Source organism: Brassica oleracea, chromosome C3 (assembly GCF_000695525.1).
Source record: "Brassica oleracea var. oleracea cultivar TO1000 chromosome C3, BOL, whole genome shotgun sequence".
Lineage (NCBI taxonomy): Eukaryota > Viridiplantae > Streptophyta > Magnoliopsida > Brassicales > Brassicaceae > Brassica > Brassica oleracea.
In genome coordinates, this window is record NC_027750.1 from 57,455,752 (window position 1) to 57,476,019 (window position 20,268).

General features: G+C 34.7%; 2 protein-coding genes, 1 long non-coding RNA gene and 1 pseudogene across 5 annotated transcripts; 3 read left to right on the forward strand and 1 right to left on the reverse strand.

Annotated features, from left to right (window-relative positions):
- The first annotated feature begins 550 nt into the window (after positions 1-550).
- Positions 551-1,527, forward strand: LOC106331041 (zinc finger BED domain-containing protein DAYSLEEPER-like). The gene is made up of 3 exons (XM_013769399.1): positions 551-808; positions 880-1,015; positions 1,445-1,527. Exons 1-3 carry the CDS (start codon positions 551-553, stop codon positions 1,525-1,527), a joined length of 477 nt encoding a protein of 158 aa, XP_013624853.1.
- Positions 1,528-2,212: 685 nt separating this feature from the next.
- Positions 2,213-4,291, forward strand: LOC106331042 (annotated as a pseudogene).
- A 390-nt stretch (positions 4,292-4,681) lies between these two features.
- On the reverse strand, positions 4,682-5,640 carry LOC106334213 (transcription factor DYT1-like). Its single transcript, XM_013772529.1, has 3 exons — positions 5,321-5,640; positions 5,025-5,225; positions 4,682-4,945 (listed from the first exon to the last, which is right to left on the reverse strand). The coding sequence occupies exons 1-3, from the start codon at positions 5,507-5,509 to the stop codon at positions 4,682-4,684; spliced, it is 654 nt and encodes a 217-aa protein (XP_013627983.1). The 5' UTR covers positions 5,510-5,640.
- An 8,464-nt stretch (positions 5,641-14,104) lies between these two features.
- Positions 14,105-16,693, forward strand: LOC106329451. Of its 3 annotated transcripts, none has more exons than XR_001267818.1 (6): positions 14,105-14,392; positions 14,499-14,575; positions 14,830-14,996; positions 15,935-16,011; positions 16,100-16,189; positions 16,260-16,693. It is a non-coding gene; the product is annotated as an uncharacterized LOC106329451 (long non-coding RNA). The 3 variants fall into 3 exon arrangements; XR_001267820.1 differs by having other exon boundaries at positions 16,266-16,693; XR_001267819.1 differs by having other exon boundaries at positions 14,499-14,525.
- Positions 16,694-20,268: the final 3,575 nt, after the last annotated feature.

Genomic DNA, 20,268 nt, shown 5'->3' on the forward strand with positions numbered 1-20,268 from the left:
TATCTAGGGTTAGTATTTGGGGAAAAAAAATCTGAAATCACAATTGGTCTCCGTCTGTCTCTCGAGTCTGATGGGTTAATGGGTTTCCGATTTGATTGCTTTTAGGTTGATGGGTATGCATGTTATGTTTAATCTGAGTAATGGAACTACTACTTTGTGGCGTCATATTAAACACTGTTCTAAGACTCCTGCTTCTGGAAGTACACCTGGAGGTAGCAATAGGAAGTTTGATATAATGGTCTTCCGTGAAATGATTGATGGTGCCATAGTTCATTTGTCGAGTTTAGAAGGATTAGAGAAGCGTTTAAGTATGCGAATCCTAGTATTGAGTTTTGGTGTAGAAATACTGCCGTATCAGATGTCCTGAAGATATATGAGAATGAGAAAGCTCATCTTAGAAAGGTTTTGAGTGAAATTCCTGGTAGAGTTTGCTTGACTACTGATTTGTGAAGAGCCATCAGAAAGGTTTATGGAAGTCTGGAAAATAGAATGCTGGCTAAGAGCGAATGAGACTTCAGAAGATGAGACAATTTGTCAAATGGTGGAAACAATGAGGCTGAAATTTGACAAGTACTGGGAAGAATACAGTGACATACTTTCTATTGTTGCGGTGTTGGATCCAAGGTTGAAGTTCGCTGCATTGGAATATTGTTATGACGTCTTAGATCCATTTACAAGCAAGTCGAAAGTTGATCATATCCGGAAGAAGATAAAGAAGTTGTATGGAGTTTATAAAAAAGATCGTAAGAGCACTACTGCGAGCCCTTCAGAAACACAATTGGTGAACAGTATACCAGCTGGATATGGGGTAAGTAGTTAGTGTTATAATGCATGAGTTTTTGTACTTGGTGTCTTACTGTTTTTATGTTCATAATGCAGGAGTTTTATGCATTCTTTTCTTCAAAGGAGGGAAGAAGAAAATCAGCTTTAGATGTGTACTTGGTTGAACCGGTTTTAGATATGGCTGCCTTTATGACTATAGATGTCTTGAGATACTGGAAAAAAATGCAACACGGTTTAAAAAGCTGGCTCGCATGGCGTGTGATGTTCTTTCAATTCCCATTACAATCGTGTCCTCTGAGTCGTCATTCAGTGCTGGAAGCCATGTTCTTAGCAAGTATAGGAGTCGACTTCCTCCATCAAATGTACAAGCTCTCATTTGTGGAAGAAATTGGCTGCGTGAATTTGAAGTGACGAGTAAGTTGTCTCTTTAAGTAAATGTCTCTGTTGTGATGCATGCCTCTTAGTTATGATTGATTTGAACTGGAAATGCTTTGCAAGTGATAAGCTAGTTTAAGTAAATGCCTCTGTTGTGATAAGCTAGTTTCAGAAAATGCTTTGCAAGTGATATATGTTCAACATGTTAGCTCGTTCTTTTTTTGAATTAATCTGTCGCTTTGTTTCATTGTTTGTGATGATTTTAACATATCTCTGTTCATGTTAGGTGATTCTGAAGATGAAGAAGAAGAAGAAGAAAAAGAGAAGGAAGGTGAAAAAGAAGGTGGAAGAAAGAAGAAAAAGAAGTAGATTAAGTGAATGAATGAAGCATGAAAGTTTAATTTAAGTACCTTTTAGCTTTTGTAAGACATGCATTTTAAGTTTAAGTTTAAGACTTTAAGTATCTTTTGTGAAACATGAAATTTAAGTTTAAGTATCTTTTGTAAAACATGAAATTTAAGTAAGTTTAAGATGTTATATATATATATGACATTTCTAATCTATACATCTTTTAAGTTTGAAAATTAGACATTTTACATTAAATGAACATCTGGACTCCATGGACAGTCCACCTGGTCATGGTCCTATTTGGACATGGTCATATTTGGACATGGAGCTATTTGGGCTCGACCAAAAATGCCCAGAAAAAAATAAGCCCATCTGGTCACGTCCAAATCCACCCAGTCCGTCCAATTGACATCCTAGGAACAAGGAATCAAAAGAAGGAGTTGACAAGTACCAATCTTGATTCTTGACTAGTGAGAAGTACACCAGTTTTTGAGAAGCCCTACCTACCTCAATGATTTCCCACTAAAAATTCAACACGGCTGCTCTAGGACCATGGGACCAGGAAAAGCAAGTTATATGATCTTTCTTTATTAAAGCACATGCCTTTTGTTATCATGTGATTGGAAATTTATCAAACCAATACATCCATAGATGTTAATGTGCTGAACATATGTAACATCTTGGCGGTTTCTGATTTTTGACTTTTTGCAGCTTTCTAGATGAAGAAGCTGATGAAGTTCCAATTGCAGGTAATTTCTAATGCATTGGCCACACTTTTGTCCAAACTAGGGTATACATATGAACCATGGAAGACATGCAGTTAATTTTGTAGTAGAGTACACACACTTGTCTTGAAAAGATAAGTGTTAATCAGGGAACTAAGATTCATGATGGTCTAGGTTATACTTTGTCTACTATTAATGTATGATTAGTTTGAATTCCTAACTGGTTTGAAAGCTATTCAAAATGTCAGCTTTTCTCAGTTCACATTGGTACTTGAGTGAGAGGAAAGTGTAGTGAGCAATAAACACTTCTTTTTTTAAATTACTGTCGACTTAAGTCGCTAAATAATTTTTTTTTACTATTGTATTTAATCATTATGTTGTGTTCTTTCTATTGTCTGATTCTAAAATGGTTCAAACAACACGTTTTTCATGATTCCAACGTCAAATTAGGTTGACTTTTACCATATCTAGACTCATTACGTTATAGGGTTTCTCTTAGATTACAGAAGAAGAAAAAAGCTTCAAAGCTTCCGTGGACCAAGTCAGACTTATCTTCTCTTTCCTTACTTGTATGCTAACGTTTGTTCCGTTTCACGCCTTAGGTGAGGCAGATACCTATGAGTTTGATCCAGTTCAAGGCAGTTTCACGGCCAACAACACTTTTGCCAAAAATCTCAACAGTCTTGTCTCCTCTCTATCCTCACTAACACCCAAAGTTTATGGCTTCTACAGCCTCACTTCTGGAAACTCATCTGGAGAACCAGCTTACGCAATTGCCCTTTGTAAAAGAGAAGTCAAAAGACATGATTGTCTCAGATGTATTCAGACAGCTGCAAGAAACATCACCGAGCTGTATCCAGGGAAGAAAGAGGATATTGTGTGGTACACACACTGTATGTTTCGCTACTCAAACAGGGTAATCTATGGAAAGAAAGAGACGGATCCAACCCAGGGTTTTATTGCCAGTGAAAAAATATCAGCAGACAGAGTTGAGTTTCAGCGTCTACTGAGAGGACTATTTGATAGGCTAAAAGGGATTGCGGCGGCTGGTGGGTCGAATAGGAAATATGCTCAAGGGAATGGCTCGGCTTCGACGGGGTATAGGAGATTCTACGGAATGGCGCAATGTACACCAGATTTGTCTGAGCAGGATTTTAATGACTGTCTAGATTTTGGGTTTCAGAGTATGTCAATTTGTTGTGATGATGTGGTTGGTCTTAGGTGGTTTTGTCCTAGTTGTAACTAGCTGATTTCGAAACTATAAAAGGTAGCAACAGATACCTACTCACAAGAAAACGAACTTGGACGTGGTGGGTTTGGCTCAGTTTATAAGGTGCGCTTCTTTTACAAAACATCTTAACGGTAACTTTGGTTTGTTTATCTGAGAGCTTGGGGATATGGTATGTATCAGGGTATGTTCTCTGATGGGCAAGAAATCGCGGTGAAGAGATTATCGAATACTTCTGGAGAAGGAGACATAGAATTCAAGAACGAAATTATGTTACTTGCAAAGCTTCGACATAGAAATTTGGTAAGGCTTTTAGGTTTCTGCATAAAAGGAGAAGAAAGACTCCTTTTCTATGAGTTCATCAAGAACGCTAGTCTTGACCGCTTCATCTTCGGTAATCTTTTCCAACAGTTTTTTCCTCATACCACATTCTCTTCCGCTGTTTGTTGATCTTTGTGTATTTGGGGAATGCGATACAAAATGATTGAAGGAGTTGCTAGAGGACTTCTTTATCTTCATGAAGACTCCCGTCAACGGATTATTATTATTTTTTTTTGAATGAATTTTAAATTTTATTCATCAAAAAAGCCTTATTACAACTAGTGTGAACCTGGATTGTTTTACCATAATCTCAAAATTCTAAAGAAACCATTTCCACAACATCTAGACTCTTGTTTGAAACCAATATTGGAGAGCACCTTCCATGCACCGTTGTCAACGGATTATTCACCGTGATCTCAAAGCTAGCAAAATTCTTCTGGACCAAGAAATGAATCCTAAAATCGCAGATTTTGGATTAGCTAAAGTCTTTGAGATAGGCCAAACCATGTGATCGATCCGACTTGCAAGCAAAGAGAGAATCAGAGTTACCATTCGGTTCACAATCCTTGGTTTCTCTACCCGGGTTTATGATTTGATTTTGTTATTTCTTTCATATCAGATCAAACCAGCAAAAAATAATAATCCTAAAAATGATCCTATATGCGAGTGAACTCGATTACAAAAAAAAACTATGATTAGTTTTCGTTCTTTTTAGTTTTTACCAATAAAGTCATAACCATTCTTTTTTTGATGTACATGCAGACCGGTTACTTTTGTAGCAAGGTTAACAACATTTTGCAGAAATAAATGAGATAAGATGAAGAAGCGCTCTTAAAAAACTTGATTTAAAATTTTAAACAATGTAAATCTTATTCGACGCAAAATTTCTGAGATGTATTACTCATGGATTGCTTCTCATAACTTCCAACAGAAACTCCTTCGTCTGTTCAAGATCAACAGAGTCACCATCACAGAGTCCCTGAAGTATCTGAACAGATGAACAAATAAGAGTTGCACCACATGAAGTAGTTAGAGTAATGTCGATGATCTCCAGTCCCATAAACCTCATAACCTCCATGAATTTAGTAAAGATCCCAGGTTTCTTCTCTGTTGTGATCTTCAACCACAATTTCCTCTCCCCAATCTTACACAACTGGATATTCTCCTGTCCAAAATAACAAAAATAAAACCATCAAGAAAGATAAGGAAAAATCAAGAACCCACTAAAGATTTTTAAAATAAACCTCGATGCCGAGTTTCTTCATCTCCTCTTTCAAATCAATAGTTTCATGTTCAGGTTTTATAATCTGATCCGTTTGTTGTTGTTCATCAAGCTCAAGAGGAGCTTCTTCCATTTCATGAAGCTTTTCTGTAAGATTAACAACTTCCTCTTGAAGCTCACTTATGTAAGTAATTGAGTCTTCGACAATACTCGCTTTTGTCATCTGGAGAAAAAAACAAAACCAACAACAATCATCATCACCGAAACACAAACACACTCAAAATATTTTTTTTTAAAAAACTGAGATATGGGATTTACGTTGGTGACAATTGGAACATGAGATCGCAGAGCCATGAGCCGACCATGTAGCTTTTCTCTTCTACGTCTCTCAGCTTCAAGATTTGGAGATTTGAAGCTTTCATTGACTTCATTTTCTTCCTCACCTTTCCTTACTTGTCTCCTACGGCTAATCCTCACTGGTTCTTGAAATCTGTTTCCTCCTCCCATTGTTTTTTTCTTCTTCTCTTATAATTTCAGTAAACAAGTTTTTTTCTTTCTTGATTATGTGATAATGGTTGAAAGAACATGAGTTATATAGTTGTCTCTCATGGAGAGAAAGAGAGAGAGAGAGAGAGAGAGAGAATCTTAGTCTCAGTTTGTTATTATCGGTGTGATTTCAGTTAGAGTCAAACACAGACTTCTATTATTCGTTTTTAGTTTTCAATTCGTATATATATAAAAGGAAAAAAAACGAAATTACATTTGATGACGAATTTGAGGAATCTTCTTTACACGAGTCCTACCAAAAAGAAGTAACCATAGTTACTCTTATCGCTCGTCAAGACCCTAACTTTTATTTTTGCTTAACATCAAGACCCTAACTTTAAACCCAAGTTTCTTCGTTCTCTAGAGTCTCCGGTTCAACAATAATCTGAACTGCACACCACACCTTTCGGAGGCTTGACCACGGCTCTATAAACAGAATCCAGATGACGGTCTCCCTCTCCCATATCCTTTGATTACCTCATTTAGTCAATACATATTTGATCGAACAATGGACTCAGTCGGTACTATCACACATAGGCCCGAAATATTTAGTTCACATGCCCATATTACCCTCAACCTTTTGAATTTTTATTTATTTATTAACTACAATAAATATTAAAAACGTTAGTAGTGTTTTCAGTCAGCCACATTACAGTAAAAACTCCATATTTAATAATGTTCTAACTTTGATATTTTATTAATTTATAAAGTTATTAATTTATTAAAATTCTTCTTTTAGGTTGTTATAATTTAAAATATGTTAATAAAACAGTTTTTTTAATTTTATGGTATATGTATTGATTAAATTTTATATATACAAAATTTATGTTATTCATATTCGATCATTTGGTGTATAAAAAATATAGACTATAAATGTAAATGCATTTTAAGTGTAAAATAACACAAAAGCATCAATATATTTAGAAAAATTAAGATAAACTTCATCGCGAATAAAAAGAAACTATACATTATATATGTTTATAAATATGTATTTTTATTAGTTTATGATTATATTGGGAGTATAAATTTACATAAAGTTTTTCAAAAAAATATATATTTATTATATTATCGATTTGTGTCGAATTTTATACACACCTAAATAGGAATTAATGAAATATATTAAATAATCGTATTTATTAATTTATCAAGTAATATTTTATGGAGTATCTACTGTAGTTTCAAATCTGTTTGAACTACCAAAGTGTGAAAATCCCAGTTTCTAGTCTTTAACGGTGAAGAAGTATACCGTTCGATCGAAGACTTCTAGAGGACACTGACTTTGTGAGTAACCCATAATTGGGAAGGGAGTTTTTATGCAATTGACAGAGAGGAAAGAGAAGAAATCTTTAGGAATTTTTCATTTCTCAAAGATGCCTTCTTGCAACTGGTATGGCTTCCAAAGCTAGTCATAAGAATTGTGCTCAGAGACATCAATATCCCTACAGAGAACACTATGATGGAACCCTTCCAAACTGAGCTACTTCCAGTTGAACCACACAAGTCTGAGAAGAAAATAAAACAAATAAGCTGCTTCTGTGTTTTGCTTTCCAAGTAGCAATACTGAACAAAAGACATTGTTGCCAAAGTGGATTGATCTGCCATCCATGTTTGTTGGGCATTCGAAGGATCCAAAGCTGACCTCTCACCTAATCTATTTGATTCTCTTGTCTTAAATCTTGGTATACATTGGGTTGGACTTCTTGCTCACGTCTAAAAAGACTTAGTCTGTGTGAATATGGTTTTACTCTCTCTTCTCTTCAAAAAATGAAAGAAAAAGATAAAAATCAACAAGAAGTGCATCGCGTGCTTAGTGGTTACCACCATCAGTGTTTATGTCTCATGGAATCTTGTCTAATAAACTCAGTCGATAGAAAAATAAAATGATACCCTACAGAGTATAGAGAATCGAATGAGGAAATGAGAAAGAGAGAGGAAAGAAATCAGAGTAAAATTATATGTGTGATCAGATACTTGAATAGGTAAGAGTCCATGTGTCTTATGATCGATACTCCCTCGATGAGACTGCACTTTTAGTCTTAAATGAGGTCAGTGATAGTGAATTTGGATAACTCCTATGAGCTGTGGGCTGAAAATGGTTAGGTTGCTAAGTTGAGATCGAGTCATGAAAGTACCTTGTTAGATTGGTGTTTTTTTGTTGTGGCTTACAATTGGCAATGGTAAGGCAGTCTTCTAAATAATATGTGAGTTTCCATGTTTTCAAACATCTTCCTTATACTTTGATTTATGTTTTGTTTAAGTACAAACAAAATTCTACGTCTTGGAGAGTTGATAAACAATGTTTTAGTCGGTTATTTGTCTTTGTTTTGAGTCGTTTATCGAGTCATAGTCATTTAGAATTTTATCCTTTATCGAATCTTTTCAGGTAATAGGTTGATTTAGAGCAGAAGGTGACAAATTAGGTGTAAAGAAGCATTAAAAGATGCTGAACTTTGCATATACGTCAAAAGTTTAGCAACGTATGGAATACTTCCCATCGATGGATTCAGCTCAAATTCTGACACAAGATATAAATTTGAGTTAGATTCCAATGGAACCTGTTTGAGGTATATCCAACAGTTAGATTATAAGTTATGCTCATTTTCGAAAAACCGAACCCAACCCAAAATTTAGAAATACCCGAATGGGGCTGAAATCTTTGAACCCGAACTGAACCCGAACGCCCACCCCTACTCTTTCTAGAGAAAATTTCTTAACTCATTTATTGATTTCTATTTCCATGATGATTTTCTGAGTGATTCTCGGTGTTTTATATATATATATATATACATATGGTATTTTCAGCCATTCTTGATGTTAATCTTGTTTTAATTTCGATTATACTTTATTCTAAAGATTTGGGGAGACAATTCCATACTATTTCTAGAGAAGATTTCTGAACTCATTTATTGATTTCTATTGGCATGATGATTTTCTGAGTGATTCTCTATGTTTTATATTTCATGTCTGAGTATCATCTTGTTAGGCTATGTGTTTCAAGGAATCATGGATTTGTGAAACTGATATGTTAGATTAGGGAATTATCTAATTAGTTCTTTTTCTAGGTTGTTCTTAACGCTGAGATTATATTCAAGACCTTGTTTCTGATCTTATGTTTTTAACACACTTTCAGTGTGTGATTAAATTCCTTAATGAACCTAGAATGAGCGAAATATTCTTAGCTAACGGAAGTTGATGTTAGGAAGTTTCGAAACCTATATATATATATATATATATATATATATATATATATCTTTATGTATGTTTAGAATTTGAAATTCAATAAAGTTAGTCTCTAGTCTAATCACGTTGTTTGAGTTCGAGAATGATACTTAATGGATTTCATGTCTGACAATTGTTTCAAGATATGTGTTTCTTGAGAATTACCCACTGTCTAACACTTTATTCGATTTGTTTTACATCGTTTTACTTTCAGCGGTTTAGTTTCTTACAAGTTGAAAACACACAAAAAAAACTTTTTATTCTAGTTTAACTCTTCTTTCGAAGATTTATAGTGTGGCCTTGATTTTTTTGGATTTAATCTTTGAAATACTATAGCTGTTCACTTTGCACTTGAATTATATTTCAGTAATTACAACCTGATTGTATCACTAATCTCACCCTCTTCCAACATATCAGTCTCCTGTTCCTCGCTTAGAATCGCTAAAGGCTGAAACAAGTCAGGGAAATAGAACTGGAGGCAGCCCCATTAGCATAAATGTTCATATTGAATGACACTAAGGCAACCTCGAGTGCTTCCAACGAAGGACGAGGTCCATGAACTGTTTTCCAGTGCTGATCACCATCTTTTCCCACATTCTTCTCAACATTTTCCTGCCCTTCAAGAGTTCCATAACTAGTCCACACAATTGTGTTTTTAACTGAAATTTCTTATAGAGATGAGAATTGTGCTCTCTTATAGATAATTTTGTTCGGACCTTAGGTCCTAATTCACCAGTGCAGAAAGCATATTATTTGTATGTAATATTATTAGAGTTTTCACAAACTTTGCATCGTGTTTTCTTATGATGAAGATACATCTATCAGTACCCTAATTAAAAAAAAAACTAGAAGGATATCAAATAAATACAAGTGAAAACTGTAGCGTATAAATATTTACGAATTCAGTTTACATTTAGTGTGACTTCTTATCTACTGATTTTCATATACAAGATGCAAATAAATACAAGTGAAGACTATAGCTAGACAATGATTAAGAGCTACATAATGGAAAACAATCTATATATATAAAAAAGAGTTTTCTCTCCTCTCATGCTGCTACCTAGGATTCCAGGTCAGAAACTCAGTCATCTTGGAAACGCCACGTGGCAGAACAATCAATATGCGGCGTTTTATTAAATTCAGACTACTCTAATTGTAAAGCGGTGTTACGCGGCATTTTGATATTAGAGTTAACCAGTTTCATCTCCGCCTCGATGAAGACACACATGAGATCTGGTAGCGTTCTTTCATCATCATCTAATTGAAACTTAAATTAGGGTTCATATACTTCATCGATCTCTGAAGCTCTTCCACAACAATGGTGTTTCGTGATGAAGAGTTAGACGAATCATAAATTAGAAGCTCTGACCGTGTCTTCCATGGCGTCGTTTCGTCTACGGTTCTAAAAATCTGAACCGTCACGGTTTGATTCATCGCTTTAAACAGCCGAATTAACTCCATAGACCGACTTCAAGCGCGATCTGACATTAAATGAGAGTTATCCTCTTCAAGGCGGTATATCTTAATCTATAAAAAGGGTTAGTTTTCCTATCGATTTGATATACAATTAGCATGTGCTTTACTTCAGATCTAAGAAGGCTCTGCTTAATTATTTTGTAAGCGTTTGATTGGAAGCGTTAGTACCTAAAGTCTTGGTAGTTCGACGATACGTTTTAAGGTTTTTGCTTTCATCCTACTCTGATTATTTTATGAAATCTGATGCAGATTCTTAAAAAGAAACAAGCGTCAGTTCTAAGAATGATTCACTTTTTCTACTCCTCATATGCCTTACTATCTTTTCTGATTGAGCAGAGTGCTTGGTGCTGTTTAAGAACAAAGCCTGCTTAGTTTGTTTCTCATAATACGTATCATAGTGTTGTTAATAAACCTGTTGTTAATAAACCGGAAGAGATACTGCTCCTAACATCACGACCTTATAGAACAGTATTGTCAAATATATGTTCTCATCCCAATAGAACTTCTTTATTTGTTCTCGCGGGATCCATGTATGTCATGATATGGTTTCATGTGGGTCACACTTGAGTCATAAGTTTTGTCTGAAGCTTGCAACCCATGTGTGTGTTAAATCATGTTTCTTTTTCATCTCTTTTGTAGACTGCTATCAGTGGGTTACAAGCAAGGAGGTAGTACATGAAGATCATTTGGTCTGTAAGAGTGTTGGAGAAAGCAATAATCAATGGAGACAGGAGATAATATTGCTAGAGGACTCCAAGTGAGACAAACTTAAGCAGAGGAACATCCTCCAGGTGAAGCATAGGAATATTTCTGCAAGACCAGTCAGTGACAAGTATAGGAAATGCTCGAGAGATCTGTAGTGCGAATCCAAGCCATGTTCATGTCTAAAACGGTTCAAGATAGTTATCGGAGGATGAAACTTGGAAAAAAAACTCATATAAAAATAATGCTTGCTTTTTTTTCATTTTTGAACCTCTCAACCACAGCTCATGAAGAAGATCGTAAGGTTGTGGTGTTGGGTGAGAAATACAGTGCGTAGGTAATTTATATAATTTTGGAATCTTGTGAATTTTTTCTGCAACGAAAACACTAGACTAATGTGAAATGCTTTCTCACAGGTAAGTGGAGTTAGTGAGTGGCATCAATTCTTACAGGTTCTCCTTTCGCCTACAATCTCCACTACTCACACCGGTGCTGCAAAAGCAGCAGCATCATCATTAGGTATTCACTCATTTGGGTGTTGTTGGAAGAAGAATGAAGCGTGTTCTGATGAATGCAACTTCTGCTCTGCAGAATCGAGTCCTTCAAAGAAACTAGCTCCTGATTCTTCAGACAAAGCAGATGGCAGCTCTTCTTGAAGATGAAAAAGGTATAGAAATGTCTATTACTAAGATTTAGCAGAAGAAACTGAGTAAAATGTTTCGTGTACCCTCATGGATCCTTCAAGACAAGGTTTTCGAGTTCTTATATTGTATTCGGGTTCGTACTTAAGCGTTGAGACTTGAAACTTTTTTTTTGTTGGGGTAAAATGTGAATGAAACTTTCTTTTTTGTGTACATAATTTTATCTTTGAAACGTCGCAGATTAGAGGGGAACTGAGTCTATATACATACCTATTCTTGACCAATCACCACAGCGAGATGCTTATTTTATATACATCAAGAATCGTGTACTTGATTTGTCAAGAATATATATTCATAACAATTCTTTTTGGTGTACATGATTTTATATACATCGAGATGCTTATTTTGTTTCTCATGATACTTATCATATTGTTATTAATAAACTCTTCAGGTGTACTGCTCCTTAAATTATGAGACAGATCAAGATGAAGAACAATTCATATATTGTTACGACATTTTCTGCTGATAACATATTTCTACAAATTTTGTTTTGAAAGAAATTATGAGATGAGAGCATTCAAACAAATCCAGTTTTCGTTTTCATTTTCGATGCTTCTTACATAATCTCTATTTTGATTATGCGCAAGCTAGCCGTGCAATTCATTTGGTTTAATAAAAGTGACTATGTCTTTGGTTCTCAACATAAAACAAACGATGAGAATATTGTACACTAATGGGACAGGGACTGTCTAAACATTCACATTGTTAGTATATGCATTACCTTCTGACGCAAGTAAGCTTGGTAAGGTCTCTTACCACTATGAAGCCCTTTGCCATCTTGGATATTTAGACAAAGTATCAAAAACACTACAAAACTATCTAAACTTAAGTTATTTCTTTGACAAATATCACTCTTTCTTCCATGAAGGTGAAAATGACCTTTTAAGAAGAACTAATAATAGTAAGCTGACAGCTATTACTCTTTTTCCTGGAAAAGGCCCAAACTCTTTCTACAAACAGAATTATTAAAATAAACTTACCAATTTTTGCAAACCCATAGCACAAAAACAGTAACCTCCCCAATTATGGACCGGAAGTTTTAAAATGCCAACAACTTCAATACCATTAAAAGTCCACGTAGCTTATCAAATATGTCACCTCAACGCTTCTTCTCCAAACTAAACTGCTCTCACAAATCAAATTGACCAACATTGTATACAATAAACCAGAGAAAACTAAATAACTCATCGCATTTAATTATTTTTTTAGTTCATTTCCTGGCATCAACTCCTCCCGCTAAATACTATTAACATATGCATTATTTCCAAATGAAAATATAACATACAACAACCAGAGCTTTGGGAAATCTTAGAATTCTCAACACAATTGTACAAATCTTACATGATCTTTTAACCGCAAGGCTGCCTCATACTTAAAACTAATCGTAACTTCCTTCATTTTATTATTGAACACACTCATAAAAACATAACTAAAATATCTAACAATGTGAAGTTCACAATTTATTTGTAGTATCCTATAAAATAAAACATTAAAATTAATAGGAATTTAAACAATGGGCTAACTAATAATGATTTCACAGTTCTGTTGGAATGGAAATAACACAAAATCTGAAACCATATACCTACAACCCAACACAATTAGTTCGAAGACCCAAAGAAAATTAGTAAACATCTCAAACATCATACCACGCGTTACGCTCAATGTCAACTCGACTTTCACATTCCACCAAATTAGACATAATGTTCTAAAGATCTACAACTATATCTCCAAATCATTTTGTCGCTATTATTTGTTGAATAAATTTGATTGGTTATACATTACAATATTTTACATCAAAACTTATATAAGTAAGATAAATGAATATTTAGTTTATGGGTCCGATTAGTTGAAGCTTTTTTGTCTACAAATATGAAAAAATTTAAACTGCTGATTTAAAAAAAATAAAACATAGAAATATAGAGTTGTAGATTTAAGGGGAGGATCCATTAAACTATTTGGATACTAATTGGAAACAAAAATCATAAACAGATTAAGTGAAATAAAACATTTATACAGTTCAACCAATTAAACACCATAACTAAAAATTAATTATTTTTGTTTATTCTACTCATCACCTTATATATAATTTCTAATAACAAAAAAATGGATAGTAAAAAATTGAAATGCGTAAAAAAAAATAGTGAATAATTTAAAATAATTTTATAATTGTTTGGCTACTTATTTTTTTATAATAGATTATAATATTATAAATAAAATAAACATACTTAATATAAAATCAAAATTTAAATTTTAAAAAAAAGTCTCGGGCGTAGCCCGGGCCGGCTCTAGTCTTTATATATAAAAGATATTTATCTCTCTCCTGGTGAAGCCACCTCAGCATCCAGGTCACAAAGTCGAGTTTTGAGGAGCCGACACGTGTCCACCGACAAAACTCAGCGTTTCATTAATTGAAACTGTCAAAGATGAGGGCTTCGTTTTGTGTTTGGGCTTTATGATTTGCTCATAGAAACCAGCACGATGGCAAGCCAACCCGCGCCCCCATCTGATTCTAGGGTTCGTCCCACTCTTTCTTCTCCGCTGTACGAGAGAGTTTGAGCTCTGGAAGTCGTCGTGAAGAATCTATTTGTAGGGTTTTGATCGCGTCGTTTGATCTTTGTTTTAATGATCTGAAACGCCTCCGGTTACAGCTTCATGGCGTTAAACCCCTTCTTAAATCCATCACCCAAGATCTCGACTTCAATGCGATTTTTTCTTCGCAAGGGTGTGTATCTGCGAATATAAAAAGGTTAGCTTTCCTCATCTCGAAACCATCTACTCAGTCCGTCAAAATAAAGCAGTAAACTTATTTCTGAGAAATGGCTAACTCCTCGATCTTCTTTTCCGATTTCAAGTCCGGACGGTGCTCCTCCACCGTTCAGGTGTGTTTTCTCCAGATTGCTCCGGTTCTGGGTGCCATAAACGTCCGCAGGTTGTTTTTCTTTAGACCCTCATCAAGCTTTCTTATTCTGATTTTTTTTTGTCTCACATCATTTGAATAGGAAATCTTGAAATCATTTGTTGATTTTGCGGTATATTAAGATTTGGCGTTCATTAAAAAAATTGGAGTGTTATATCCTCATTATGAAGCTTTCTTATTCAGTTTTTTTTTTTTGTTCACATCATTTGAGTGAGAAGTTTTGAAAACATATGTTGATTTTGCAGTCTATTTCACTTGTGTTTCAGGCGACCATGATGGTAGTCACCATGAATGTCAACCGGCTTGCTACTTACATGCCAAACGCCTTCAAAGCTTTGATGTGACTCGATGTAATCAAAATTTCCGACTGTTGGACTCCTCTCTGCTGATTCGTTTCAGGGATACAAACTCCCTTGATGAGGTCACCGAACCGGTAATTCTTTTGTCTTTGCTAAAATGTTGCAATATATGTCTCTTTATTTGGGTAGAAGATTGGCAAAATATAATGTATAAGTTATTAGAATATCCACAGTTGATGAGATTATACTTATATATTCAGATTATATAATTCAATTTAATGACATTGTTTTGGTAGAGCTAATCAATACTTAGCTAATGCCCATTCTCTCAGTGTTCGTCTATAACCAGTGATCTCCATCCTCTGATATAAGTTATAACTGTTGAGTCATTGCCTATAGTATAATATGCGTAGGCTGTAGAGTTAATGATTATTTGGTAGTGATTAATGATTAATGTTTTATTTCTTAAATTTGTTGTAGTGCTCATGAATAGGTAAAACCCAATGTGGTATTTGAGAGAGGACTCGAAGGCTTGCTTGATAACAGTATTTTTCAGTTTCTTAGTTTAGTGCTCAAAGCTAGACTGTTTGTTGAAAATCTACAAACCCTATAATGCGCTCGCTAACATCCTTGCTCATACTAAAACGTCAAAACAAATTGAAACCATAAAGCCGGAAATTGTAAGTATATGCATATATGTTAATTGGTTTGGTAGGCAGATACGAGATTGAACATATGTGTTCTCTCTTAGATAGATCAAAAAATTTCATTACACTTTCATGTCATATATTGTATCTTCATTTTTGGTTTTCAAACTTGTGAATCGTACGGAGAAACGGATAAATAATTTAGTAATAAGATTGCTATAAAGATCTTGCACGGTATGCGTGAGCGGTGTGAAATCCACCGCAAGCTTCGTTATACTGACAATGCATGGTTGCTGTTGCGCAGTTGTCACATCAATACATCAAGTTTTTGTTTCTTCTTATTTTCAGCCTCTTGCCAAGACATGATTTTTAGACAAACTGTAGCATTTACTCAAACCAGTTTATTCTCTTTATTGAATGGATAGTGATCAGTGCCTTCCAAGACAAAGCGACTGACTTGATTGATGAAGATGGATCTTTGGTTCGACCTTGCCATGCTCAGGTTTATAGTTGCATGTTTCTTGCATTGTCAGAAAATGTATTTTTCTATTTATTTTGAGTTAATTCAAAATGGAGGTTTTATCTTTTAGATCCCTGAGGAAGCTAGAGAGCTTGAAAAGCAACTCAGACAGATCACTTAGGAGAAGCATGAGTCTGTGCGAGGCCAAGAATTTTAGAAGGTATTATAGTTGAGTTTGTCTTACTTTCGACCCAAGATGAATGTTTACAATTTACTGAGTTCTTTTTCAGCAACAGGTTAGTTCTCACTATAACCAGAAAAATAATATAGGGACGAGATAGATATATGTTGTTTAAGCCAAAGGCAAAGAAGTGAGCAAAGCTGAGACATAAGCTGGTGAATAAGGAGGGCCTACTGCCACTGAATCCGACATCCAACCCATTGTCTCCACCTGGTCATGAATTTTGGTTGAGAAAGTCTGATGAATCTAGCCCTATTCCCAATATGGTGCAGAGACTTCACAGAAGATTTATCGGACAAAACAAAGTTACCATAGCTATTGTCTGGGAGATCCAACGTCCATGTGCTGGGCTCAAGAACCCAAACCACACAATCTAATATTTTGAATTTTCTTAAAAGTATTCTATGTACTTTTATCTTTTGTGTATTATTTCTTTTCATGCTACTTGATTCTACATATAAAAACACTTGGTTGTGTTCGAGATTGCAAACTATGCATTTACAAAATGTTGTTATCCGTTCTCATATTTTTCCTTTTCTATTGGTGACAGTCAAAAGTATTTTACTATAATGCTTTACATAATTTGGATTGGTCAAGTAAACAACTGCATGAAGCTAATGCTTCACAAGTTGAAAATGGTAATGTTAATAACACACGAAAAGTTGATAATGGTTCCACATGATAATGGTTCATCATCCCAGCTCTTGTGTGTTCTGCAACGACCCGATAGAGTCCAGAGATCATCTTTTCTTTGTCTGCAAGTTTTCAGAAGAGGTTTGGAAAGGATTAACCCAGAAACTGCTAGCTACACGCTATACCAACCAGTGGGACCAGATTATACAGCTGGTGATTGATCAAAACAGAGACAAAACAGAGCTTTACATAGTGAGATATGTGTTTCAAGCAACTTTGTATGCCATATGGAGGGAACGTAATCAACGTCGGCATGGAGAAAGTCCACTATCCCCGAGTCAGCTCATTCAGATGGTGGACAAAAACGTTCGTAATAGGCTGTCTTCCATCCGCGCTCGAGCGCACACGGGAGGTTTAGTTCTATGGTTTGCAACGAGATAGTTCATCGAAGTTTTTTCTGAGTTTATAAAAATTTCTATCCCAAAGTAACACAAAGTGTAAAACAGTTTTTTTGTTTGAATAAATTTAACATTTTTTCAAAAAAAAAAGATAATGGTTCCACATGAGACAACAACTTATTCAAACAAATCAGGATTAACAAAAATAACAAATAACATCAGAATCATTTCAATAACAGTATATTACTGCCTAAATTTACCAACAACAATAACATTATATGCAACACCAAAACCAAAAATTGAACTACATCCCGCGCTTCGCGTGGGCCTACCCTAGTGATGTATAATGCATTTGAGTCTCCTTTCTCGTGCCAAATTTGTAAACAACATCGACAAAAATCCAAATCTTTTACCCAATATTTGAAGACAGCATCCAAAAGGTCTCTATACTGAATTGATTTTACCATATTGACATTTTTCTTTTCAGAAAAAGAAAGGACAGTGAAAAGAGAAGACATAAATGTAGTTTTGTTTCGTATGCTCAGATGAAGGACTTGTTTTGTTTTTTACGTTCAGACCAACATAAATGGTTTAAAACTTCCAAGTTAGATGTACAGCAACATGTGAACTATTTAGACTATGAGATATAATTGTCTCTCTCTCTTTATGTATATAGGAACGTGGATATTTTAATAGTATTTGGTAGTATTATTAGTATGGGACTATGGGTAATGGGTGTGTTGCATTATTCAAAAAATCAAGTGTATTTTAGTGAGATGACTGCAATTTTATTAGTATGACATTAGGTTTTAATCAAGCAAAATGATTTTTCTTCTATTTTCTCTTATCTTCCTTCATATGTTTGCGGTCCACCATGTTTTATTTTTCCTTTTCTTTCATGGTTTTATGGTAGTTACTAGTACATTTTTTCTGATGATCAGTCCAAGTATAAGTAGTTTGTATAAATCGAACCCAACATAACTAAACCGAAAACATTATATTTCTTTCCCAGATGAGTCTTGGCTAGTGATGCTTTCTAGGACTCTCCAAACGTTGTATTCCTAGGACCCATAGTTTGATTCCCGGTTAGAAGGGGAGTCAGTTCCTTCATAATCATATGCTAGCATATGGCCAAGGGAAATATAAATTACATATCCAAAAGATACTAAAACTTCATAATGTAAAATTATATAAGATACTAAAACTTCATAATGTAAAATTATATATATATATATATATATTGAATCCCAAATCCAAAAACAGCAACATTGAAAACAAACTCTTCTAAAGTTTGAAATAAGTTTGATTAAAGCTAGTAGGATAACTGAAACTAAAACTATATCAAATAGTATAATATTGTATTATGTTTCAGATTATTTATTTTTCTTCATGTTATGAATTCGGAAAGACCATGAAACAAAAGTTAAGCAAAACCCAAGAGAGAGAATTGAAACTAAGAAAAATTACTATTTTACAGATTTTTTTCTATTAAACTTGTGCATAATAACTACAAACCTTTAATATCATTTGTATAAGCTTCACAATTCCGATATTATTTTACATCAAAATAAATCTGATATTACTAGAATCAGATCAACCATATTTTTTCCTTTTCTTACTTGTACTCCCCCATGATATCCTTCATGTTCATTCTAATACAAGTTTTGAATCAGTTTGAACAACACTCTGGAAAGAATAGAAAGACCTTTGTGAAAACACTAACAAAACTACCTTAGTTTAGCGATGCAACAATACTCAAGCTTAGTTTTCTACCTTCTCTTTTTTGAATGATCTTCATTTATAAAACTTTAATTGGATAGTCACTCACCTTGAATAGGAGAACTTGAGAAAGAGTACAAAGCTGATTTATCTAGGAAATCAACAATAACATATTCAAACCTGAGACAGAAGATAAATTCAAAAGAAATTGCTTACCATATCATGGAAGAGTTCATTTTTCAGAACACTGCATCTTATATATGAGGGATTAACGTAATTCCCGAGACTAGTGATTCCCCTATTGAGAGAGCTACGTACGTTTCTGTCCTTCCAAAAAAGTGTTTTAGCTTAGGAGAAGAGTGAATTTGCCATTTACATTTTTTGCCGTTGAAAGGCTCCAAAGAAATAAAGGAAGAATTAACTTTTTGAAGTTCATACCCTGACTCAGTAAAGTGTTGTCCGGACTTTTTCAATAACCATACAAGTTCATCCTCTACGTTAAAAACACTAGGAAGGAGCTTGTAAATGGGTTTCCCATACTCATATAGATGAAATTTAATTGGTGAAAGGGTTTATCTATAACCTTGAGAATTTGGTTAGGGAAAGAAACATAACAAATCAAGTTTACACTACAAGAAAACATCAAGGATTCTGAGGGAAAAAATCGTCGGAATTTCGTCGGAATATCGTTATTCCGACGACATACCGACGAAACACGTTGTCGGAAATAATTCCTCGGAATTTATTTTTTCCTCGGAAATCCCTCGGAATTTTCCGTCGGAATTCCGAGGAAATTCCGAGGATCACTAGTTTGTCGGAAATGTCCTCGGAATATACCGAGGTAGAACTTCGTCGGTATAATTCCTCGGAAGTTCATCGATCGATGCGTTTTTGGACATATATACATCGATCGATAGGAGTATACCGACGGACATTTTCCTCGGTTTATTCCGAGGAACTTTTCCCTCGGTATATACCGAGGGACCAGTTCCTCGGAATTTTCCGAGGGACGGCTCCCTCGGAATTTTCCGAGGGATATGTCCCTCGGAATATACCGAGGGAAAAGTTCCTCAGAATAAACAGAGGAACCTGTCCCTCGGTATAGCCCGAACGTTTTTTAAAAAATGCATCGATCGATGCGTTTTTGAACAAAAACGCATCGATCGATCAAGTGAAAAATATAATTAATTTCCTCGGAATGTAAAAAATATTAATTTTTTTAAAAAGATAAAATTTCTGAAATTTAAATTCGAAAATATGAAATTAAAAGTAAAATTGAAATCATATTAATTAATATTCAAAGTTTCA

Coding starts and splice junctions, on each gene's coding strand:
- LOC106331041 (XM_013769399.1), top strand. CDS start 551: ATGAGGCTGAAATTTGACAAGTACTGGGAAGAATACAGTGACATACTT. Junction 809..879: donor GTATACCAGCTGGATATGGG/GTAAGTAGTTAG, acceptor TTCATAATGCAG/GAGTTTTATGCATTCTTTTC. Junction 1,016..1,444: donor CTGGAAAAAAATGCAACACG/GTTTAAAAAGCT, acceptor TGTTCATGTTAG/GTGATTCTGAAGATGAAGAA.
- LOC106334213 (XM_013772529.1), bottom strand. CDS start 5,509: ATGGGAGGAGGAAACAGATTTCAAGAACCAGTGAGGATTAGCCGTAGG. Junction 5,226..5,320: donor ATGTTCCAATTGTCACCAAC/GTAAATCCCATA, acceptor TTTTTTCTCCAG/ATGACAAAAGCGAGTATTGT. Junction 4,946..5,024: donor TGAAGAAACTCGGCATCGAG/GTTTATTTTAAA, acceptor TATTTTGGACAG/GAGAATATCCAGTTGTGTAA.